The sequence below is a fragment of the Molothrus aeneus genome, chromosome Z, assembly GCF_037042795.1.
Source record: "Molothrus aeneus isolate 106 chromosome Z, BPBGC_Maene_1.0, whole genome shotgun sequence".
NCBI classification, from domain to species: Eukaryota; Metazoa; Chordata; class Aves; order Passeriformes; family Icteridae; genus Molothrus; species Molothrus aeneus.
The window spans coordinates 58673281-58699822 of NC_089680.1; the positions used below are offsets into that span (position 1 = coordinate 58673281).

Here is a 26542-nt window from a genome sequence, read left to right on the forward strand (position 1 = left end):
CTGTTCAGCTAGAACTACTAATATTCTTTCAGGCTAACATATCACAGGCTATTTTCTTTGAAGTTACAACTTATCTCTAAAAACAAGAAACTATTTAACTGGTAAACCATTTAATCCTTAGAACTGTTAGAGAAAAACCCAACTACTAGAAAAACAATCTGTAAACAGAAAAAACAGTTTGTAAACAGGAAAGATTATTTGTAAATTAATGAAGTCCTTATATGAACTGTCACTTCAAGAGTCCCATATTTCCATGAGGTAGGTGATCAGTTATTACACGGTTACACAGCTCTGTGATGTCTGTTGAGAGGTCATCAGGAGGATGTTGCCTGTGATTCCAAGCAGAACATAGTGCAGGCTTGATAAATTTGGCAGGTATCCAATAGGTCCCACGGTCTGTTGAAATGCTCTCATGTGTCTGTCCCTAGGTAATAAAATCTCAAGGACCACCCCCCCTGCCATGTATTGGTAAGGAGGTCTCTCACCATTTCCTTGGGTTTGGGCAGCTAAACATCACAGGATGATGGTAGCGATAAGAAGTAATTTAAGTTAACTAGGTTTTTGGCCTTTTCTAATACTGATATATGCTTGATTGAAAGACATGAGATAGCACCCAGGACTTAAAGGGGGGTATACATTCATCCCAACCTTCTTCTCCTTTTCTTTAATAACTAAAATAGGAACAAAACATGGACTATTGAACAACATTAATAAGGTGAGACTTAGAACTGCATATATGTTTTACTATAGGGTCTGCTATTGCTGAGGAGCTTCTTTTTCACAATGAGGACTTGAAAGAACCTCTTCCAGATGAGGCTTCCTCATTTATTTTAAAGGAAAAAAGTTTAGCTTTTGCAAAGTTTGCACAGAATCATCTATATTTGATCGTATATTTTTCCTTTACCAGCCAGGTTAAGGGCTTGAGCAGGGCCAAGAATTTGGTTGGGAAAGGTTTACTCTAATTATATTTTAGAAAACAAGCCTGTATTAGTATCCACTGCAAAAATTCTTTAACATGAACAACTTATGAATAATTAAAGAAATATAGGCATTTTAATTTTTGTCAGTTATTATGGTAACTGTGCAAACAATATACTTTTCTTCCTTTTATTAGAAGTTAGAAATTTGTTATTGACTTCAATAGGTGAGTTTTAGCTTTTAAAATTATGACAGGTGGCAAATTTTCAGTTTGAAAACTTTGCAACTGAAATTGGTTTATGACATTATTAAGTCAGTATTTTTGTGTTTGCTTTAATGAATCTAGAATGTTAGAATGAACAAATGATTTGAGTTTTTCAGGTTGATCTAGCTCGTATGCTGCTTGTATTGTGTATATAATTAATATGAATAAACTTTGTATTATAAATTCTAGGATATATTTAATAAACAGTAGTCCATATTTGAAACATAGATAGACATAATGCCTTCCTAGTAACTGTAACAGAATTGGTTAACAGAGGCCTATTAATTTTGGTTTCAGCATATGGAAACAATAATAACAAATATTGTACTATGAATTCTAGGACATATTTAGCAAATAGCTCTGCATATTTGTAACCTTTGCGAGACATCTTTATTACAACTGCAATAGAATTGGTTAACATAGTTACATTATATGAGTCAGTTTCAACCTTAGCACATGTAAATATTGCAGTCCTCCCTCTTGGGGAAGGGGCTATCAAACTAGCCTGATCTTCTCCTTCATTTAGTATCAGTATGTAAGAGTCTGTAGAGTATGAGAACCTTAGTAGATTTAAAGCAGTAGCAGGCGGGGCGGCTGTGGGGCTCTGCTGAGTTATGTTGGCAGGAACTTAGCACTGCTTTGCCCCGGCCCCCCATGTGCAGCTGGGCCACTCGCTCTCTGGAGGAGGCGGCCCTGGTGCGTGTGTGGTAGTGGGGTGTGCCAACATGGTGGCGTAGGGCGCAGCTGGAGCGGACACTACGTGGTCTGGCCCTACGCAGTGGGGCAGCATTGTGTGTCCACCCAAGGCGGTGGCATAGTCCATTCCTGCGCAGCAACTGGGTCTAGGCAGTGGGAGGGTGGCTCTGGGGAACACATGACACTGTGGGATGGTCCCGGGATCCTCAGCTGTTATGATGGTGAGGCTCGACCCAGGACAGCAGTCTCATGCAGTTTTGTGGGGGCCTGGCACCGCACAAAAGGTCTGTGGTGTGGCCACAGGGCAGCTCAGCCCAGTGCAACAGTTCTGTGTAGGCACGGAGCATCCCAGCACTGCCAGATCTGCACAGTTCGCCGGGGCCGTGGCAGACTCCATTACTCCATGTGGCTCAATTGTGTAATCTGTTTTGCCACCTCCCTGGGCATTGTCGGCAGCCATAGCACGGGCAATCCCCAGATTCTCGCCATTTGCCAGGATTCCCCCACTCCCCGGGGCAGGGACACTCACCACAGTTGCTTCGCAGTGGCCAGTTGCAGTCCCACTGCAGCAGGACACGTTCTCGCAAAGACTGGGGCCGTCTGCAGCCGGCGCAGCAGGGCACACAGAGGCGGCTGCACTGTCGCCCAGCGCAGTTTGGCCATGCGGCATCTCCCTCCCACCTTGCCTTGTGGGAGAACACCCCACCAGCAGCGCGTCCCGGAGTGGGGTGGCCCCGTGGCTCTGCACAAAGGCAGAACACCCGGTCAGCGTATTGTCCCTGTCTGGGGCAGCTTTTCAGCTCCCTATGGTGGTTTCATGGTGGTCTGTGTCCGCTTTGCCCGTCCTCCTTCCTGCTCATTATTTAATTGTTTTAATAAGTCCAGGGTGATCCTCCATGGCCTTTTAACATCCATGGCTGTGTCATCACCAATGGAGGCTGCTGCAAGTATGTTTCATCCAGCCTGCTCCCAATTTAATAAGCCTAATGAGGTCCCTTCGGACACATCCAATTCATGGCTTTCGCACCATGTGAGCAGGGCTAGCAGAGCCTGCTTGTCATTACTAATCCCTCTTTTTATGAGAAAGGAAGTCCATACCTTCAGAATGGGGTCTTCTGGTACAGAAGTTCAGGCCCCCATAGTCCCAGTTGTGATTCCAATCCATAAAAATGGTGTTTGAAACCATGCAGCACACTCTGCTATCTACCACTGAGATCTTGTAGCAATTTTTCATTGAGTGTGGTAATTCCACCGCTATACTGCTGTTTCTCCAGCTTTCTCCAGTTATCATGCCATTTGGATTACTAGCCTTTACTGGCTTTCTCTGGCTATTACGCCATTTGGATTAGTGGCATTTACCAGCTTTCTCCAGCTATTACACCATTCAATCTCCCCTGCTCCTTGTGCAGAAAATGCCTGAATTGCATCATGTCGTGGACACCACATGTAACATGCCTGTGGTGCGTCAGAGACAGAGATGATCACACACCTGATGTTCATGTGGCAACAGAGAGCATTTATTGGTTCAGCTCCTCTTTATAAAGGGGGTATAACTGGATACTCATTGGTCTGATCTTTTAACATGGCCCAGGTCTCTGACAAGTGAGATGTCTGCAGCTTAGAATGGAATGTAATTGGTTGAGATTCCTGTCTGTCAGTCCAGGGCCAATTTATGGAACCAGCTGGGTTTCTTATTTATATCTGAATTAATTGCCCAGTACAAGCCAGCTTGTACTGTGATATACTGTGACAGCTGAGCATAACTGTTTCTTTAAAGGTGGAGCAGCATTGCAGGCTCATTCGGTTTTTTGCTATTTTCCTTATTCCTGGGATGTGAGATTCCCATCTCAGTAGATGTGTGACTTCCAAATTCAAAGAATAAGTGGGATACTTTATGCTACAGACTCGTGACTATGAAAAGAGTCATCAAGTAACTTATGGTATGAAAATAGAAGTGTCCAAGAAGATCCTGTTATAGAACTGCTGGGCTTCCATTGTTATTTCACAGTATTGTAAAAATGATTTCTCACAGTACTCCAGTGCTGCATTCAGACCAAAATATTTTCTAAAACTGTAAATACTGACCACTTATTGACAGTTTATGGCACAAAATGATCACTGCCTTTTTTTCCTTTTTTTGCTTGGTTTGTTTCTAAAGACCAGATGATTTGTATTGTGTCACTTCAGGTACTTTGCTTTCTCAGGATGCAGAACATTTTAAGCTTCTTTTACTTTTTCTTTTACCTGTTTTTTTTTTCTCCTTTTCCTAACTTTCTCTATGAAACATGTTTTGAAAAAGAAAATGTCATGGGACATTTGAATACAGGAAAACATAGTTTCTACTGAGACCATAAGATTACCTAAAAGAGGAGAGACATGAAAATTTACTGACCCATTATTTAAATAATACATTATGGCAGCAGTGCTTGATGGGAGACAGTGGGCATATGTTGAAATAAGATTTCATTTGAGCCTGGGCATTTTTTTCTATTGTGTACAGAGAGCCAGTGGCATGGGTTGCCTGGGGAGGTTGCGTGGGCTTTCTTAGTCCATGGAATTTTTTCAAGCCCCAGACCTCTGAGACATATGGTCTGGTTTCAGAAATAATTAAGGTTTGAGAAGGGTGTTGGACTAGAGACTTAAAGGGCCCTTTTAACCTGAATTATGTTGGCATTCTGTCAGGTGTATTTCATATACTTTGTATTTTTAATTTAAGTCTTTCTCTTTTACAATGGATGGAGTTTGTACAAAGTTTGTACAAAGTTTGTACAAATTCTAGGTTAACTCAGTTTAGTCTAATCAAGAAAATAAGGTCCAGCATTACTGGAGTGTTGTGTATTTAGATAGTCTTAAGAAATCAGTGTGGGTATTGAGAACTAAGATTAAACTGTATTGCTGGATGAGTGTAGGAAGCAATCAAGATCATATACAAAACTAGATCATATTAAACAAGTTGTCTTCATGTGAATTATCTGTAAAATTTGCCATGGAAGTGACCAGTGCCCTGGGTATTTATGTTAACGGTCACGTTGCTCCACCCACACCTGTGAGGATAGGCAATGATTGGAACAGGTCAGCATGGAAGAAAAGTGGGTGACAGGTCTTAGGTGGAAAATCTGAGGGTCCTTTATTCTTCTGCCACAGTAAGAGGAGTGCTCCCAAATACAGCCAAACACTTAAGACCTGGAATAAGGGGTGATCCCTATTTATATACACTAACATGGAACATTCTAGCAACATTATAACCAATCATAACTGGGAAACATTACCCATATTAGCATGGTAACTTTCATGATCCTGTTCAAACAAACTTAATCTCTCCCTAACTTGAAACAATGTCCCTGAATTTAGGGTGTCGCTTTCCATGGTGTCAGGTTGATCCCGGCTATGGTTGGCTAGCTGGCCAGCGCAGGCCACTGGACCTCCACATTTAACTGCAGAAGTATGTGTATAGACATGTGTTGTAATTTGTATTGAATACCACAGCTTGTATTGAATATCACAGAAGTGTATTAATATGCTCTAGAGTTATACCTACAGTACAAAGTTCCATGAAGTTGGAACATGAGACAATGTATTAAGGAGAGTGGTTAAATATTTGTTCATGCACATAAGCAAACACACAATTTCTGTTCATCTTATTATATGTATTGACTTTTAGTAAGTACTAAGTGGAAGTAGATTGCTGTTTCAATTCTATAGTAAAGCCATCACTACCTGCCAGGAAAAATCCTTTAGAAGCAAGATTTGATCGAGCACTGTGAAGACATTAGTTTCCCGTCATTAACGCTGGGAATTTTTATCTTCCAATGCTGTTTTTCTGAAGTTACTTGCATTCCCCTCAGAAAAATGTAGCGTTTTGCAGCCCACAAGTTCTACATGTAGAATAAAGATGCAAGAGATAAGCTTATGTAATAATCTATGAAAATTGAGGGGTTCAACCACATCATGGATAGGATGAATAAGAAACCTTAAGTTACATCACTGGAAGCCCATCTTTATCACATTACCTACTTTATTTGTTGAGGCCCATTTCTGTTCTGACACAATGTTTTAAGATTTATGATAAACATAGCTGGAGCGAGTATCTCATAAGGGCATTATAAGCAAGGCTTTTGAGATTGTTCTGGAGATTGCTGTAACACTTAGTCTCTTGAAGTCAAGGGACACAGAATTCAGTCAGTTTGTTGCATGCTGCTGAAAATACAAGCTTACATGCAAAAATGGTGCCAGGACTCTCGTAAGGAATTTACTTCCAAAAACAGTTGTTATTATTCTAGTGATTAAAATAAAATTTAGAAACCTAAATTCTAAATTTAAAAATCTAGAGTGTAAATTAAGAATAGAAATATTAAGAGAATTGAAGTGTCTTGAAATAGTACTTTACAGCATGCTTTTGATACATGATTGGAGTTTTAACAGTTGTGCATATTAAAAGTATAATTTACTCTCAGCTTAACTTTCTGGCTTTTTTACTTTCATGGACTATTTCTTACACAGGAAGTGATCTCCAGAATGGCATTTTGGGATTCATTCCAGAAGTACAAAGTGGCCTGATACTTGATGAAGACTCAGAAAACAGAGAGGTGTTGCTGACTGTCGCACGGCAACCAAACAGGTGCAGGCAACAGTGGATTCCAGTGCTCTTCCTACACTCTGTAATATATTGTCTTGAATCACAGGAGATACTGTTAGTGGAAGAGGTTTTCATCACAGAGTTTTATAATAAGTGTTTCCCTTTCAGCTCCTTTAATAGCTTCACAGATTTTGGCAATAGGGCATTTAAGTTGTGAATATAATTAGGTCTGTCACTTTATTGGTATAAAGCAGAAACAGGAAAAAACTCAAATTCTTACCATTTTATACCGTGAGTCAGCAAATGTGAAGGTTTTGCTTAAGGTAATGTATTTGCACTGCTAAAGGTGTAACTCCAATTCTCACCTCTCTGTATAATGTAAGTAGCTATGAATACTACAAAGAGCAATTAAGAAGTTATGTGTCAGTATGCTTATGTCTTCACTTTTTTCCTAATTAGCACACATATATATATATTGTACATTTGTGTGTACTTTAAATAAATATGCTCAAGTATGGTAAGTTCCTTATACTTGCAGGAAAAACTCAGTCTACCTGGCTTTCCAGGCCAATGGTTACTATAGTATTAATGAAAGTACTTGGAACCATCCTTGCTTTCCAAGTGTCTCTTATTCAGATGATTGCATGTTATCTGAAACAAAAATTAAGAAGAATCTGGGTTCCCATAATTGCTTTATTTTCTTCTTCTGTTACTTTTTTTTATAATCTAAATGGATATTAGAGGCAGAAATTTAAATAAAAAGAGCTATTTTTTTCATTGTAAAGCAATTGATTCCATAATGATAAGTTTTGAATAATATAAAACGTATTTTATATCTATGGTTTATGTTTCCTAAATCTGTTGCGCTCTCCTTCAGTACATGCATACTCTTCTCTTTTGCTTATAGGGCTTTTGAAGATGTGACAATCTTCTGGCGTGTGACCTTTAATAAAACAGCTGTTGTGCTTCTGAAGGATGGCGTGAACTTGGAGAATGAACTTGTATCTGTGCTGGGAGCCACAACCTGTGTGACAGGTCAAACAATGTGCAACATCTCTATTGAAATAAAACCTGATCATGTAAGTAATTATTAGTCTTCATGTACAGCATTGAATTGCAATTTGTCAAGATGAAAAAACTCCTCTGATCCAGAGGAACTAATACTTTGAAGATAGCAACTTGATATCTGCTTGACTTCTCTGGAACATGTCTATTTATAGACTTCTACTGACTCCATTGTGACTGGTAAATATTTGGGAAGGAGATAAGTATTTAGTTTGAAGAGTAAAGTACAGTTCTTAGGTTTTTAAAAAACAGTAAGGAAAAATAATGGAGTTGTTTTAATGAAATGTTCGATCATATAATCTCATCCTTCACACAGTAAGATTTTCATCTACCAAAGCATTTCTTAAGGTGGTTGGTGGAAAACATTCTGTAAGTAATATCTCATTGCACAAAAAAATCTTTGAGTCTTACTTTTGTGTAATTTTATATTCCTAAATCTAGCACAGTGATCTCTGAAAACTCATAAAAAGTGGCTAAGAATTTCTGAGTGTCTAAAGATCTATCTCTGTTCACATCTGCCTTTTGAATAGTGAAGTTCAATTTAGGAGCCATCATCCACTAAATTGCATTTGTCTAAGTCTGACAGCCTTGTGAGACTCAGCTGGCACTCTAAAATACAGACATGATTGTATTAACACAAAACACAGTATTCAGTCATTTTTATGAGAAAAGAGAAGGAAAAAATATTTTAGTGTGAATACCTAGGTGTTACAGTAAGCCCTTAAGAAAGGAAGGAATAATGTTTGCCATTATTTTAAAGTTGGAGAGTTTTAAATTTTTGTAAGAAATTATCCTAGCACCCAGGTGTAAGAGCCATAATGAGGGATGTGGGACTCCAGGCAGCTCTTCATAATGCAGTTTATTACATCCAATACATTATAGTAGTCCAGGGTCATGGGCGACAGAGCCTGTGCCGACAGCTGTCAGCTCCAGCTGCAGACAAGCCTGAAGACCCTTTAGTTTTGGTTACAATGCATTATATACTTTTCTTTGCTGAGCATCTTGATACAGAAGAACCAATCTATACCTTAATTTTTACCTATAGCATATCATAACTACTATAATTACCATATTTATGTTACTATTCTCCAATCACTAAAAGTTAGTACATTACAGTTTAAGCTAGAAGGTGTTTTTCAGTTTTCTTGCAGTGGAAAATTCTGAGACCTTTTTTCTACTTGCAACATTGGCAGACTTGTTTGCCTGTGCTATCTTTCTGCTTGATAAAAATATCTTCTTGTTTGAGGTGGGTTTATCCTTTGCTCTAAGCCATAAAAACCCCTTCTAACTAACACACCCTTTGCCTTCTTGGTTATCCAGTAAGACTGGCTCAGCAATTCTTTTCTTCTATATCAAAGCTTACTTTCATTTCTATTCCTTCTTCAGATTCTACATTCAAAAATCTTTCTGCCAAGCATACATATATGTGAGACTTTCTTGTCAAGAATGTAGCAAAGCAAGTAGCAAAGCTGAGGTCTGGGCAGTGGAAAATCAGTAGATGGGGAAATTTCCATGTTTTCTTCTGACTCAGTTCTAGAAAATATTGCAACATGCTATATGTGGGAAATAGGGATTTCCTATTTGGGAGATAGGATGCATTCCCTTATTTCACTAAGAGACCCATTTTCATTCTCCATCTTCAGATGTTATTTTTACATCACAGAGCCAATGAATAGGTGTATAGGGCATAGACTGCCCTGCTGGGTAAACTGAGATTATGAACCTCTTTAGATCAAAGAAGTGATATCAGTATTTAATTACATCAGTGCACAAGCTGCAGAGAGGTTGTGCCACATGAAGCACAAGCCTGTGCCATCCCAGCAAGTGCTACTAGAAGGTTAAAGCTCCCCATTCATTCCAGTATAATTGTGCCTGTCATTAGTCAAGAACATTTCATTTAGAGAACCACTTAACAATTTAATTGAAAACATATACTATTTATCTCTCCAAATATTTCCTAATTCTTCTTACGGTTCTTCTTTCATAAGGTAGCTTGTAAATCAGTAGTAAATGTATTAAAAATGATGATATAGCAAATACATTAAATAAGTGCTTTACATTTTTGTAGGATACATTCTAGCTTTCGTAAGTTTTACTTCCTCAGCAGTACTGAGTTTATTAGCTAAAAATCCTAGAATTAAAGTAAGATTTCAAAGACTTCAGAGTTGAAACACAAAGCTTTTTTGTGTAGTGGGTTGACCCTGGCTGGATGCGAGGCACCCACTAAAGCCTCTCTGTCACTCCCTTTGAAGCTGGGCAGGGGAGAGAAAATATAATAATGCATTTATGAGTTGAGACAAGGACCAGGAGAGATCACTCACCAAACACCATCATGGGCAAAATAGGCTCAAATTAGAGATACTAAATGAATTTTTTGCTAACAATACCAGAGCAGGATAATCAGAAGTAAACTGAAACCATAAAACACCTTCCTTCCTCCCCTCCCTCCTTCCAGTTCTACCTCCTCCCCTCCATCAGCAAATGGAGTTGCAAATGGGGGTTATGTTCATTTCATCACACGTTGTTCCTGCTGCTGCTCAGGAAGAGGAGTCTTTCCCCTTCTTCACCATGAGGTTGCTCCAATGGGAAGCTTCTCCAACATAAGTCCATACCACAGGCAGCAGTTCTCCATAAACTGCTGGAGTGTGGTCATCCTTCCATTGGGGACAGTCTTTCAAGGGCAGGCTGCTCCAGTGTGGATCCCCCACATGGCCACAAGCCCTTCCAGGAAGCCTGCTCCAGTGTGGGCTCCTTTCTCCATGGGTCTGCATGTCCCTGCCAAGAACCTGCTCAAGTGTGGACCACCCATGGAGTCATAACCTCCTCTCAGGCATTCCCCTGCTCCAGTATTGGGCTCCTCCATGGGCTGCAGGTGGATCTTTGCATGCTCATGGATGTCTGTAGGCTGCAGGGGTCCAGCTGCTTCACCATGCACTGCAGGGGAATCCCACCTGAAGAACTTTCTCTCCCTCCTTCTCCCCCACACAGAACTTGCTGCAGTATTGGTATCTGCAGTGTTGGTCCTCTTATGTGTTGTCACCCCCCTCTATTTTGGCCACAATTATATCTGCAAAGAACAGGTTTCTTACTTCTTAAATATGTTGTCGTAGGGGTGTTCTGATTGGCTCAGCTACAGCCAGTGACACGCCCATCTTGGAGCTGTTTGGCATTGGCTCTGCCAGACAGAACTTGTGGCAGCTGGGGAGAACTTCTGGTAATATCTTTCCAATTATTTTTGGAAATTTAGAATGGAATTTTTGGAATTTTAAAATTTGGATGCCTATTTTTAATGTTACATTTGTGCTGTAGGTATAAAATAAAAGACGAGGCAGAACACCATATTGTAAAGTTAGCAGAACATCATATTGTAAAGTTAACACTGCTACCTTATTTTCAACAAGGAAACAAAGTTCCACAGCCTATATTTTCAGAGTGAAGTATTTCTCTCTATGTGAAACATCACAAAAGTCTATCAAATAGTATTGTCTAAGCTCTGAGATTTTAAATAAATTAAGCGTGCAAATCTACTGAGTTTTTAATTTCTTGTAAAAACATGCATGGGCATACTAGTGTCTAAATGCTTAAGTTGTATATAAAATGTTTTTCAGAACTTCAACTGAGACCAGTACTTGAATACAGGAAAGTTATTATACAAATTAAATGCATTTTCAAAATTGCATACTTAATTCTGTGCAGTATTTCCAAAAGGTAGTAGGATATGTCTTTTTGTAAGGTAAAAAGAAAATGAAAGAGCAAATTCTTCATAAGTTGTACATCTATGTAAATCTATAATCTGGAATATGGCACTCTTGGAGGATACTGTCATTTATGTCAAATTTACAGCCACTATGCCTGCACTATTTAAATATCTACTTTAATGCAGCAAGTTCTGTGTGAAAATCTGACATTTAATAATTGTGCCTGACAGAGTGATGTTCATTGCAGTATTGTTTTTATGATATATTTTATTGTATTTATTGCACATTTCAGGAAGCGTGCTTGTGTAGTGTTATTAAAGTGATCCACTGTGTGTACAATGTAATATATAAACACTTATTCAAAGCTGAAAGTTATTAGTCAGTCTTATAATGACATGAAAATCATCATTCACTTACAGGTTCCAGAATTTGAAACTTATATTTTTGTTGAGCTGTATGCTGTAAGCACAGGAGCTGCTTTGAACAACAGTGCCAGATTTGCTTTTATAACTGTCCTGGAAAGTGATGCTCCTCATGGTTTAGTGTATTTTGCTCTGGGATCTCGATTTGCTGTTGCTTATAAGAAGACAGCTTTAATCAGTCTGCAAGTTCTTAGAGATTCTAGTACATCAGTAACCACAATGGTTACCTACAGTATGCAGGTAAGACTTATTATTATTTAATTTATTTTTATGTCTTTTTCTGTCGTTTAGGAAAGCACAGACTTCCAGCTCTTCAGGGAGATAATGAGAGGGTTCCCCTGGGAGACTGCCCTCAGGGACAAAGGAGTGGAACAGAGCTGACAGATCCTTAAGAAAGTCTTCCATAGAGCACAGGAGCTAGCTAGCAATCCCCAGGAGCAAGAAATCAGGCAATGAAGGCGGGAGACTGGCATTGCTGAGTCAGAACCTGCTGGTCAAACTAGAGAGAAAGAAACAAATGCACAAGCAGTTGAAGCAAGGACAGGTGAGCTGGAAAGAGACTAGAGATAGACTGTGAATGTGTAAGGAAGACCAAGGTGAAGCTGGAAGTGAACCTGGCAAGGGATACAAAAAATAACAGGGAGGGCTTGTTAACCAGAAAGGTATGTTAACTAGAAGGAGAAGGTCAAAGAAGGTGTTTCCCCCTGATAAACAATGCTGGGAAACTGGTAGCAACAGATTAACAAAGGCTGATGGACTCAACATTTTTTTGCCAGTCTTCTCTGGCAACCTTTTTTCCTACACCTTTCAAGTGGGTGGACAGCAGGATGGGCCATGGGAGAGCAAGTCCCTCCCACGGTATGGGAAAATGGGTCAGGTTTGGGTCAGGACCACATGAGGAAATTGAATGTTCACAGTTCTGTGGGACCCAAAGAGATGCATCCCAGAGTCCTGAGGGAATTGGTTGATGTTGTTGCCAATACAGTATCCCTTGTTACTTGGAAAGTCTTGACAATCAGGTGAAATCCCTGGTGACTGGAAAAGGGGTATTACTATATCCATCTTTAAAAAGGGAAGAGTAGAAAGCAGGACCCTGGGAACTGTCAACCTGTTGGCCTCCCCTTTGTGCCTGGGAAGATCATGGAACAGATCCTCCCAGGAGCTCTGCTAAGGCATGTGGAGGACAGGGAGGATCTTGGAGAGAGCCAGCACAGCTTTACCAAGGGAAAATCTGACCAACCTAGTGGGCTTCTCTGATGGGATGACTACATCAGAGTACAAGGGATGGGTTACAGATGTCATTTCTCTGAGCTTCCCTAAAGCCTTTGACACATAACTAACAAGAACCTACTCTCTAAATCGGAGAGACATGGATTTTATGTTGGATTTGAATGGACTGTTATTTGATGGATAACAAAGTGGTTGGATGGTCACATCCAGAGGGCAGGAGTCAATGCCTCAGACTGTCAGTGACGAGTGGTGTCCCTCAGGGACCTGTACTGGGACCAGTGTTATTTACTGCCTTCATTAATGGCATAGACGAAGGGATTGGGTGCACCCTTAGGAAATTTGCAGAAGACACCCAGCTGAGGGGTGTGGTTAACACTCCTGAAGGATAGGATGCCATCCAGAGGCACCAGGACAAGCTCAAGAAGTGGCCCTTGGGAATCTCATGAGGTTTAACAAGATCAAGTGCAAAGTGCTGCACCTGGGTCAGAGCAACCCCCAGTATGGGCTGGGGGATGAACAGATCGAGAGCTGCCCTGCTCCGAAGGACATGGTGAGGGGCTGGACATGAGCCAGCCATGGGCACTTGCAGCCCAGAAAGCCAAATGCGTCCTGGGCTGCATCCAAATCCCTGTGGGCAGTTTTGGAGGGAGGAGATTCTGCCCTTCTGCCCCACTCTGGTGAGATCCCACCTGCAGAGCTGCCTCCAGCTCTGGGCTCCTCAGCACAGGAAGGACATGGAGCTGTTGGAGCAAGACCAGAGGAGGCCACTCAGTTCATCAGAGGGATGGAGCACCTCTGCTCTGAGGAATGCTGAGAGAATTGGGATTGTTCAGCCACGAGAAGAGGCAGCTTTGTGCTGACCCAATTGCAGCCTTCTAGTGCCTAAAGGAAGCCTATCTGAAAGCTGGAGAGGGACTTTTGGCAAGGGCATGTAGTGACAAGAGGGAATGGCTTAAAACTGAGAGACAGTAGGTTTAGATTAAATATCAGGAAGAAATTCTTTACTGTGAGGGTGGTGAGGCACTGGCAAGAGAAGCTGTGGATGCCATATCCCTGTAGGTGTTCAAGGTCAGGTTCAATGGAGCTCTGAGCAATCTGGTCTAGGGGAGGATGTCCCTGCTTATGGCAGGAGGGCTGGAACAAGATGATCTTTAAGGTTCTTTTCAACCCAAACCATTCGTAAAATCATGGATTTTATAATTAATTTTATAATTGAAATTAATTAAATAATAATAAATTAAATATTTGATCATTCTTTACAGTAAATATCACTGTAATTAGCATTTTTTTTCAGGAAACAGTCAAACATTTGCTGAGCCTAGCTTCTTTGGTTTTCCATTATTAAAAGAACTTTTTCTTATTACATTGTCAAGAATATTTTTTTTAGCAATATCTTTCAGTGGCCTCAAAGATTATGGTCAGCCAGGCATCTAATATATTTTTTCTTTGTTCTAAGGCTCTTGTGAGCCTTCAATTTTTGGGGCTTTTTCATCTGAAATTTTTATCCTGATGGTTATATTTACAACATCCAGATAGCAGGACACCTGTTCTGTTTGGAAACAAAATTATTAGTAGTACCAGAACATATACAGGAAAAGAGAGAGGAATTATTCAAATTTTATTCAATATTCTTGGAGTAATAAACATAAAAATTGTTCTTCTTATCAAAAATAGCATGTGCTGAAGTAAATTTTATCATCCCCATTAATTTTTCTCAGATTATGCCCTTTATGTAAAAAAAACCCATAATCCAACAATTTTTGAGATGTTTACATCTGAAGCAAAAGACTCTTCTAGCTGTTGACACTTTTTTCTCTTAAATGCACACCTCACTCATTATTATTGCAGCTGATGAAGTTTCTCCTTTAGCAGATTGCAAAAATGTGATTCCTGTCACTTCCTTAGTATGTGTGCATCCAGCATCAGGGCACAGGTTACAAGAGATACTCTTTCAAGTATACCACCATCAGTAGTAGTTAGCCTGATCAGCTTTGAATATTTGTGATTTTATGCCTAAAATCATTGTTTTGGGGGTGAGTTATTATATACTTGCCCTTTATAATAAACTTACACTTTATAATAAAAGGTTATGCATTCTATTGTTATATTGAATGCATGTCTATTTTAACTATATAGGTTTACATTGTATTTCCATCCATTTATTATATAGTAATTGGCCAGTGTTTCAATTAGATTGTATGGTAACAAATTTTCACATTTATTCAACCTAAGAATTCACTATAATTTAGCTGTTAAATGGAAAAGAAATTGCTACTGTCCAATGTATATTTAAGCTAAAATATAGTGGGCAATCTCTTATCCATTTATAATTTTTATAACCAACCTTCTTTAGACATTTTTTAGGTTTTGAGGGTGCATGGCCAAATACTAAAGTATTAGTAGGTGCTTTAGAATAAGAGGTCACAGCAGACAGGAAGGCAATAACTGGAAACTGATGTTTATCTCAACCTACAAAGGTTTCTTAGACATTGTTCTTGTCACTAGTGCTTTTATTTCTGCTTATTTCCATTTCCTAGTGGGAAGGGATAAACAAAAGGAAACTTCCCCCTGGAATTTTCACAGGTGATGTGATCATGTCTACTGTAATTTTGAACAGTTACAGGCTACATTGACTTACCAGGTTCTCCATTGAACTCAGAAAATGTCTGATTTATTCCATAAATAAGCTCTACTAATAAAAGCTAAATATTTTCTAAAGGGGTCTAGTATTTCACAAATAAAAATCCTCGTTTTATTCAGTAGGAGACCTTTACTTAGGAGTCAGTATACAAGCTGCCCTTAGTAAATTAATATATACTTTTGAAGTATATATTGAATAATAGCTTGAATAATAGTTGAATAGTTGAATAATAGCTCAGGACGATAGTTTCCTCTTAAAGAAAGTTTATTATATAACCAGATGTAATGTCAAGGCTATGGCAAGTGACAAAAAGAACGAGACCTTGAAGAATGAAACAGTAACTGCAAACCTCATGGAAGTAAAACCAGTGTTGCTTCACAAGGAAATAAGGCCATGTAGCATTACTGAATATATGTATTTTATAGCATTTGCTTTGCCTTTGTATTAAATGGATTATTCATCTTTTAAGTATGTATTCTGGGACTGAAAATACCATGAATTGATATTAATTTGGACACAGATTTCCAAAACTTTTGCTTTACTTTTATTTAGTTTTCTATGTATTTGTAATGCTTTTCTCTACCCTAAAGTGAGGGACTTTGTGCTGCAGTCATAGTCTTACATCAACCATTCTGGAATTCACACATGTGCTAATTTCTGTAGTATTTATTCACTCAGAAAGTTTTGCGGTTTTTGCTCTGGAAAAGAAAGAGACCCTTTTTACTATTGACAATATATAATTCTTCTCCTAGGTTTGATTGATTACTAATTCAGGGAGATAATGATTTTAAATGTAATATTTTCATCACTCACAGCTGCTTTTTGAAAGAGGACTTCTTTTTTATACATTTTATTTTTACCCACCTAAATTACGTTCTACAGCAGGTGGTTTTGAACAATTACATTTATCATAATGTTACCTAAAACTCTTTTGGTTTGTTTTAAGGAACTACAAAAGCCTGAACCTATTGGACGGACCTTCATATCTCCAGCTGTGGCAGGACAAGATTTTGCCAGGTCTGAAGGTTTATTGACTTTTGAACATGGACAGAGAAATGCATTCCTGGATGTGACCCTGACTCCAAAGACAGGATCTTTAAACCCATTTCCTAAACGTTTCCAGGTTGTACTTTCTAATCCCACAGGCGGTGCCAGGATAGATGATGTGTATGGTACTTCTAACATCACCATTGTCTCAGATTTGGACTCCTTGCCAGTTTGGGGACTGATTGATCAACTGCATCAGCCTCTTGATGACACCATTTTACACAGAATCCTTCAGAATCTGAATGTCAAAGTGGCTACAGAAACTACAGAAGAGCAACTTACTGCTGTGGTGCATATAATAGATAAGGTAAACACATCCTGTTTGTTCTTAAATGACTAATGACATTAATTAGAGTATAATAACACAACAAGACACACACACACACACACACATATATATATATCACACACACACACACACACACACACATATATATATATATATATATATATATATATATAAGCAGATCACATCCACAGCTGTGACTCAGAAGCACAGACTGCAAAAGTGGAAATTGTGAAGTCCCACAATCAAGGAGGGAGTTTGTCTGCCACTAGTTAGGAGGTGGCAAGAAATCAGAAATCAAATAGGTCGAAATGAGCAACTAGTATTAATTTTGCATACATACTTGTAGCTCTAGATTTTCTACCGTGCAATTTTCCTTTTGGTGCTGCAGTTTCATAGAGCTTATTATGTTTTCTTGACTCTTGGTTCACACCGTTGTTGCTTTTAGGCCTGGCACAATCCATGCTCCTATCTATACAGCAGACTGCAGTCAAAACACAAGCAAATCCTACCTGGGCCAGCTGGAGTCTACTGTAGTCAAACCAAGCATCAGTCTTTTTTTCTCTAGTAGCTAAGGGAATTGGATTCTCAGGGTAGCTGAGTGCTTAAGCATTGCTCTAATTTCTGTGAAAATTATGGATTAGTTCTATGGCATTCTGTCTCTTCTGGACTCTTGGAATAATGCATAAAAGCTGGAAAATTTCTAAATATCTAGATGCAAAGCATTATAACAAACCCATTCATTTTTGATTGCTGCCACAAAGAAAATTGAGAAAATAATTTAAAAACTTCTAGGACTCAAAAATCTTTGGTTTGTAAAAGAATGAATAATGCCACATCCTTTCTTTAATAATCAAATCCCCTAGTAAGCATATCTTTATGTAGTTTTGACAGACTGTGTCTTATGCCTTGGAAACTCCTACGTGATCAGGAGTTGGGAAAAATATTCTGAACTCTCAGTTTGAATATTGGAATCACAGAGAAAATATCACTAAACTATTGAACATGAGGAAATGTTACAAGCAGATTCCTTGGTGTAAAATGTTGTTTGATTTCTTCTGCTCTCATTAGGTTACAGGTGTAGGTGAAGAACTGTTACTCACTGATAAAAGTAGAAGTCTATTCTATGAGATACTCTGTGCTCTGGCTAGCCCAAAACGCAAGGACACACAAGGATATAGCTTGCTTGCTGAGGTGACTGAGAAGTTTGCTTTTTCTCTGTTGACTGGGATAAAGTGTGGATCACCAGGAGAAAGGTTAGTAAGCTTGAATTCATAATATGTTTTGTAAATACACAACAATTTACCAATATAGAAAATCTAAATTACATTTTCAGAAAAGGGACTTATCTCCTATCTAGTATGTTACCCATATGTGAATGTGTTGTTACAGTGTCATAATGTTACAAAGCACCGTGTCACATTGCCAGATTGGGTGTAACACATAACTGTTACTTTGTTATGGGGTAGATGCGGGAATATGAGTCAGGAGATCTATTGATGCACCTCTAGCTCAAATATTGTCTGGAAAAGTATGCATTATTCTTGCAAATAAAACAATATGTGATTGTATGATGCAGAGCTGTGTTCTAAGCCTTAGATGAAAGTTTGCAACCCAAAATTTCTACAGGCATTTTGTAATTTGAATGTTTTTGGTTTTGCTCACTCGAACATTGTTTTGAAATGTTTAAAGCTGCTGGTAGTTTTAAATTGCTAGTTTTGTCTCCAAGAGCATAATAGCCTCATCAAACTAATGGGCAGGAGAAATAGGTGACTGAGAAAGTGATTATTCTTTTTCATGAGACAGGTGGTTTTAAACCCTTTTTTCCACATGGGGGATCTATTAAACAGCTTGTGGTGGAATGTGTGTTCAGTGTTTAGAATTTAAAAGTTAAAATTCTTTATTCCATGCATTTTACATCATCTGTTGGGAAAAAAAAATGAAACATCATCCATTTTAATGCCTCCCCTGTTTTTTAGACTCAGTTCTACATCAAGTTGTAACAATGAGTGTTTTGATAAGCTAATTCGCTGTGGAAAGGTTTTAGTTGCAGGTCAGAAAGAGCAAATCCCAGAGAAGAAATGAAGATGCTGAAATATGTAAAATATCCAGCCTTTTTTTTTTCCCCACAGAAACTGAAACAGTATGCCAATTAAATATCACAAGTCTAAAAATGATGAATTAATAAAGTACTAACAAATCACAAATACATTTTAGAGTCATTATGTGATGAATAGTGAAGCTTGGTCCCACTTACCAGCCTTATTGTTTTTACATTTCCACAGAGGCAAAAATATCCTTGACAGCTGCCCATATATTGCAATAATGGCTCACAACTGGTTTCCTCAGCAAATCAATGGACATAGATTTAATGGAAAAGATGGAGATTCTATTCAAGTACCTGAACATCTAATAGAGGTCTCTGTAGTATTACCATCTCCCCAAGAAGAGAACTGTGAATCTGTACAGTTCACAGAATACAGCAGTCAGCAGTGGTTCCTTACTAGAGATAAAGAACTTGCCCTGAAGAACAAGGTTTGAAGATAATGCAATTTTTTTTTGCATGAATTAGTTTTAATCTAGATATTGCTCAAAACATAATAAGTGTTTCATGGTTGTCTCTGATTAAAATGAGCACTGTGTTGAATCTTAATATTAAATATATCTTTACATTGTACATGTTGTTTCAGGTTTTTTCAATGAGCTTGAAGGGTCAGAGTTCACAACCTTTGAAAGATAGTAGTGAAGTCATTTATCGTATTTATGCTGAAGGAAGTCGGATTGTTCCACAGAAGTCTCTATGTCTCCTCTGGAATCAAGCTGCTGAAAGGTTATTTTATTATTGTGTTTAGTTTTATATTTTCTACCATGAATCTATGTATTTGTGTAAAATGTGATAACGCCAATTAAATAATTTACAAATATAAAATTGATCCATTTCATGTCTTTTTTAATTTTTCTGGCCATTTTACCAGTACATAAAACGTTTTTTATAATAAAATGAGTAGTTATTCTATCTCAGATATTTCTCAAACTTCCACCCTTTTTTCATCAAAATACTATTTACATTGTATAATGATGCATTAGGTTACAGTGACAGGCCATAAATCTAGAATTGCATCAATAAATGTGTTAATGACTTGGAGATAATAATGTTCTGTATCCCATTGAAGTCTAGTTGATTTAGATTCAATTTCATTAGACCAACTGGATGATATCAGCGTCCTATTGATACAAACTATTTGTTTTCAGGAGGAAATGCACCACAATCTACCTGTATGCTCTCCTTTTATCTATGCACAAATTCCAGAAGAAATGGCTTAGGCTATCACCTGTGGTATGCCTTATCCTTTTTCCAAACCACTTCAGTGATACTGAAAAAAAACTCAACAAAAACCAAAGAACAAAAAAACCCCTGAATTTTAGTTTCAAACCAAAAAAGAGCAGTATAAAATGTTCTCCATAACAGGATAAGGTGTTGAGCAAATAAATTAACTATTTGAAAAGTCAGACAGACCTAGAAATCTAGCAGAAATTTTAAAAACATGGCCACAAAAATTCCCTAGTGAAAAAAGAGTTAATTTCAATACATTTACAAAAATTAAAAAAAAAAACAAAACATGAAAAACAACATTTTAATCTCATGTAAATGTGTTATTCTGAGCACTGCACATGACAGATTACAGAAAACACCTCTGCAATAGTTTAGGGAAGTTGGTATTCCAGGAATACAACAAAAATTTTTAAGCCTGCTTAAAATGTGAATTACGCAAGTCCATTTCCAACTTTGTGAAACTTGTTTTGCAGCTGGCTGTCTGATAGCGGGTTCTGCAAAGTGGTTGATGACACATCAGATTATGTGGAATGCTCCTGTTCTCATATGTCCATTTATGCAGTTTATGCCCAAACAGATAACTTGTCTTCATACAACGAGGCTTTTTTTTCTTCTGGATTCATCAGTATTTCAGGTGAGTTCATTTAAGACAGTTTGCTCATTAATAACAACTGATGACTAGTAAAACTGGTTGATTGATTATTAACATTTTTGGTAGCTGATGACAATCTTTTTATTTAGTGGAATATTGAATGAATGTTAACTAACTTCATATTATTAGAGGTGCCATCTTGTCTGGTATTTGCACAATGACAAATTTTGCCACTGGAAAAAAATGTCAGGCATAGAAATATCACTAAGTTGGAAAAGATTTTTGAGGTCATCGAATTCAACCTGTGACCTAACAACACCTTGCCAACTAGATGATGGCACTGGGTACCACATCCAGTCTTTTCTTAAACACATCCAAGGGTGGTGATTCCACCACCTCCCTGAGCAGCCCATTCACATCCCTGCTGGCTCATATTTTGGCACATAGGGGCAGCCTGCTCCTGTGCCTTCAGGATTTTTTTCTTGAAGTATGTCCACTTTCCTGGATCTCTTTGCTTTTGAGGGCTGTTTCCCAAGGTACTCTCCTAAAAAGCATCCTGAGTTCCACCCTCTGGAAGTCTTGTGTAGAAGTTTAGAAGTTTTATTGAAGTTTCAATATCCTTGTTTCACTGAATATTAAGAACTCTATTATTTCATGGTCACTGTGCCCCAGATGGCCTCTGAGCCCCACATCTCCCACCAGCTCCTCTCTGTTTGCAAACAGCAGGTCTAGCAGAGCCCCATCCCTGGCAGGCTCACTCACCATCTGTGACAAGAAGCTCTCCTCTGTACACTCCAAGAACCTCTAGAGTGCCTCTTTTCCACCGTGTTGAGTTCCCAGCAGATACCTGGCAGGTTAAATGTCCTACAAGAACAAGGGCTGGCAATCTTGAAACATCCTCCAGCCACCAGGATGTCAGCCTTGATGGCCTTTCTCTGATTCTTACCCATGGCACTTATCTTACTGTCATTAATCTCAAGTTCCATGGTGTCCAGAACCTCCCTAACATACAGAGCCACCACTCCACCTCTTCTCCCTCTCCTGTCTCTTGTGAAGAGCTTGTAGCCATCCACTGCAGTGCTCCAGTCCTGCAAGTCATCCCACCACATTTCTGTGATGGTGACTCTGTCATCGCTTTCCTGCTGTGCCATGGCTTCCAGTCCCTTGTTTGTAACCCACACTGCATGCATCAGTGTACATGCACTTCAGCTGTGCTGCTGATTTCACCCCTGACTCTGGCTTACCACCCTTGGGGTCACCTCTCAAGCACCTGGTTTCATCCCCTTCCTCCTTCAAACCTAGTTTAAAGCGTTCTCAATCAGCCCTGCCAGCTCATGGGCTAGAATCCTTTTGCCCTTGTTGAACAGATGGAGCCCATCTGACTCAGGCAGGCCTGGTGCTGTAAAAATTGCCCATGGTAGAAAAACCAAAATTCCTCTGATGGCACCAGCCCTTAAGCAGCCATTCAGTGATAAAGTGGGTTTTCCTATTCCTTTTATCATTCATCCCTGCTCCTGAAGGAACTGAGCAGAACCACACCTGTGCTCCTGCCCCATCAACCAATCAGTCCAGAGCCCTGATGTCCTTTCAAATGACCTGGTACCCCTCTTGTCATCACTGCAAACCTGGATGAGCAGCAGTGGGTAATAATCAGAGGGATGAATTAGTTCAGGGAATCTCCTGCTGATATCCCATACCTGGGCCCCAGGAAAGCAGCAGACTTCCTTGTGGAATGGGTCTGGGTGACATACAGGGCCCTCAGCTCCCCTCAGGTGGTGAACTTTCCACAACTACCCTTCTTCTATTCTTAATTTCCTGAGGTTGTGATCCGTCTGACAGACAAAGTGCACCTGGGAGACTCACCAGATGTTTTTGTTTACCATCATCTGCCTGAGCCTCTGGACCCAGGGCCTTGTACCTATTCTGTAAGGGCACCTGGGAAACTGATGGGGGTCAGGAAGGAATTTTGCTACCTCTCTGAGTAGGCACCCATTTCCATTCCCCCAGCCTGCTAGGTCTCCTCCTTCTGCCTGACGGTAAGAGAGACGGGGCTCCTCTGACTCCTGCCAAGGTTCTCTCAGGTTGCAAGGCTGTAACTCCACCAGTCGATTTCTCTTTTTGCTCTCCCTAATACTCCTTAGCCTTTCTACCTTTTGCTTAAGCTCTGCTACCTGACAGAGCAGATCACCAGCTCACATCACACACAGGCGCCTTTTGCACTGTGCTCTGGTACTGCCCCAGGCTCCCTGCAGCCAGGGATCTGGACAGCTGTGTCCTTCTTGGCGGGTTCCCTTTGGGCTTAGCAGTTTTGCTGGCAGCAGCAGCAGGCTTTTGACCATTTGTAAACCACTACTGGATCTAGTCAAGTCGGGAGAAAGAAAACCAAAAAAGCCAAAAAAACCCAACCAAAAGACACCCATCTTACACAACCCACCACCAGGAACCGGGAGAGCAGCTGCATCCCTCCTGTACAAACTGCTGTACCATGCTCTCACTGCTGTGCTGTGCCCCTGTTTGCCCAGTCTGGCTCAACACGCTCCCTAGAGCAATTTAAATCTCCTACATGTGGTCCTGGCATGTCCCTTGCTTGCCTGATTGGCTGTTTCCTTGGGATGATTTATTGAAAAGAGATAATATGTCATTCATTTGGGGGAAGAAACTTAAAAATCCTAAATTCATCTGTGTTTCTAGCAGGAGTACTGTAATCCTCTTTGTCAAATTTCTTTGACAATTTTAGCTGGAATTTACACTCAGAAATGATAACTCAGGGGAGATAGATTCCATTACACTCTGCTGCCTTACTGCTGCCCAAGATCTTGGGAAAAAACCCTAAGAGTTTAACATATAATTAGCATGACTCTTCATTAGCAGCTTCAACAGCATAAATCACAAAATGTGAGGCAGGAAGCAGGGGATCTAAGTTCAGAATTCAACTTGGCTTCTGAAGGAGCCTTTCAGATTGCAGCTGGTTTACTATTATTGTTGCAGCAATCACAAAGAGAAGTAAATTTTCTCAGAACCACAGAATTATTTAGGTTCAAAAGAAAATCATAATGAACTCTTGCATTTATGGGCACTAAAAGCAATGGGCTTATTAAGGAAATATGCTAAATGGAATTCTTGACTACTTTAACCTCCTTAAAAGGGGGTCTGGTTGTGTTTCTTGTGAGGTTTATGACTTCTATATTAGATCATCACTATATGAGTAACAAAAATTGTGTAAGCAGCTAAATCACCTATTTATCCCTTCCAAGCAAACTGCCCTAACAGATTAAATCTAGGCTCCTTAATGTTTTTAAATGTCAGCCAAAGAAAATAAAGACAAAGAAAGAGGAAAGACCTCTCAATTTTTTCCCTGCTCCACACAAATTGATGGTTATATTTAACACTAAAAAAAGGAGATTTTAACACATAAAACTAAGCAGATTTTAAAATACTGTTGCTGGATTACAGAAAAAAAACAAATAAGTTGATGAAACAAAATGCTGTAAAATGCAAAATGCTGTAGAAACTGAAAAAAAAGAATATGCAAAAGCTTAGAAAACGTTTTGCTGAGTTGGAATCAATAAAGATGCAGATCATTGTTCAGAACTAGTCACTTACAGTATTTGTCATAAAAATGTTTTTTAAAAATAAAAGTAGTTTAGCTTGGTTAAGGGTTTATTTTGAACTTGAGGCAAATTCTTTCCAATGCCTTTCAGTTTTTTGGCCATTTGAATATGTTTACTTGTGTGATGATACAGATTACTAGATTTAAATGAATGTTTTAAGTAACAAATTGTTTAGGAGTGATAAGGATATTTTTCATATATCTTGACATTTCCATTTGGGTATGAATAGAATATTAAAAAAAGAAGAAGAATAAAATAGAATATTATAAAAAAGAAGAATATTAAAAAAAAAGAGAGAGAGACCATGTAGATGGTCATGTAAATATCACTAAGTAATTTTGAAAGAGTTAGATATAATACTTTTAGCAATTATTTATTTTACTTATCTCTTACAAATACTGGTAGCTGAACAAATAGTCAATCTCAAGACTGACCTAAAAGATCTGCCTTAATTACCCAAAATCCTGCTCTGACTGAAGGGTAAAAGTGCACAATTAACTCCAATTAATTCTGAGATTTAGCAGTGTTTTTCCTGGTGGCTTAACTTTCCTAGAATCCTTTTCCCAGGAACTACTTACTGGTAGGAAAGGGGCCTTTGCTGTGTTCATGTTTACCATTAATTAGTGAAACAAAAAGTGGTGTCATTTCTACTGCTATAAAAAATTTCTATGCTTAACACAGACACAGTAGGAGACTGGCATTTAGAAGGTTATAACTATCTGTTACAATAGTGCCACCAATAAAAAAATCTGTTACAATAGTGCATTTTTTATGTAACTCTTTCTAAAAACGTTTTTTGGAAGCGCTAATATGAACACTGAACTGTTACCTTTGCTTTGAATAGAACTATTATTATAATCACCCATATCATGCAGAACAGGACACCAAAGAAACGCTTTTCAAAAACTGCTTGTTTAAATTATGAAATTATTTTAGCTTCCAAGCCTATGGGAACATTAAATACAATTTAGTACTTGAAATAAACTCATGAGTGATCCCAGTGTGAACCAAAATGATCATACTCTCCCTGCAATGTTTGGTTGATTGGGGTTTTTTAAGAAATCTGCACCTTCGAGAAACATCTGCTGGATAATATAGCACAGTTTATTAGTCTAAACTTAAATATGCCTTATTTTTTGAAACTTTTTTCATTATCATTTCTGTGTAGGTTTCACTTTGGCTATCATCTCCCACCTTTTCTGCAGCAGGTGTGCCATGTTTGCAGCTAAACTTCTCACTCATATGATGGCTGCTTGTTTGGGTACTCAGGTAAGAAAAAAGGCTGAAATCTCAAAATGTAGAGTAAGTACATGTTTACTTTCCTCTTCTTCACTTTCATGGCTGTGTCTGAACAGACCTTCTTCAGTGTAAATGTTTTTGGAAAGCATAAAGTTTCAATATATGACACCTAAAATTAATGCAATATTCATATCCTGTGTGTGGAATTCAAGTGAAATTACACAGTCTGAGAATATTTAATGAAAACTGATGGATGATATAGCAATGTGAGAAGACATTCCATGTCTGGAATGCTGTGCTCAATTCTAACTTCTGAAAGATTTTGAAAATTATTGTCTGTTTGGGCCCACAGGCTTTTCTGTCTGTGACCTGTTTTTTTGTTTAAATACTCTACATATTAACTTTTATATGTAATTCTTATCTCTGAAGAATAATTCCTGAAAATAGTTCCATGTTGTGTGTAAATGTAATAATTTTAATTACAGTGGTGCAATTTGTATGGTTCTAAGTATTTTTGTCATTCATCCTCAATCTTTAAAATACATCATTCTCCTGATCTCTTTTCCTTTGCCATGCAAAGATTTTAAAAGTTTAAACCAAGATTTTTGAAAGAGGATTTTAGCAGGGTAACTGCCTATTTAATGAGCTAGTTTGAAGAAGAAGTAAAGACTGTTTGGCAGCAGCTGTCAGATAAAGGAAGGTGGTTTTAAGTCAAGAGTGAAAAGAGAGTGTTTGACAAGGGAGAACTGAACTACTGTACCAGCTGTTCTGAACAGCTGAAATAAAATCTTTGTACAGTTACCTGTGTTGTGATATGTTGGCCTATTGTGAACTAGCCTGATTAGGTAGCAAAAATTTGACAACTCTAGGTAGATGATGTATGTACAGCTGTAGCTACATAAAAGCATTTGGTTACTATACA

General features: G+C 38.7%; 1 protein-coding gene across 1 annotated transcript in view; it reads left to right on the forward strand.

Moving 5' to 3' along the window:
- The window catches only part of ADGRV1 (adhesion G protein-coupled receptor V1), a 276070-nt gene that overhangs the window by 110886 nt on the left and 138642 nt on the right, over window positions 1-26542 (forward strand). The window contains exons 76-84 of the mRNA XM_066568694.1: window positions 6380-6497; window positions 7363-7534; window positions 11638-11880; window positions 16458-16865; window positions 17916-18100; window positions 19130-19379; window positions 19535-19674; window positions 20652-20812; window positions 25550-25650. Of these exons, the coding sequence (XP_066424791.1) occupies window positions 6380-6497; window positions 7363-7534; window positions 11638-11880; window positions 16458-16865; window positions 17916-18100; window positions 19130-19379; window positions 19535-19674; window positions 20652-20812; window positions 25550-25650 (1778 nt within the window). The remainder of the gene's footprint in view (window positions 1-6379; window positions 6498-7362; window positions 7535-11637; window positions 11881-16457; window positions 16866-17915; window positions 18101-19129; window positions 19380-19534; window positions 19675-20651; window positions 20813-25549; window positions 25651-26542) is intronic.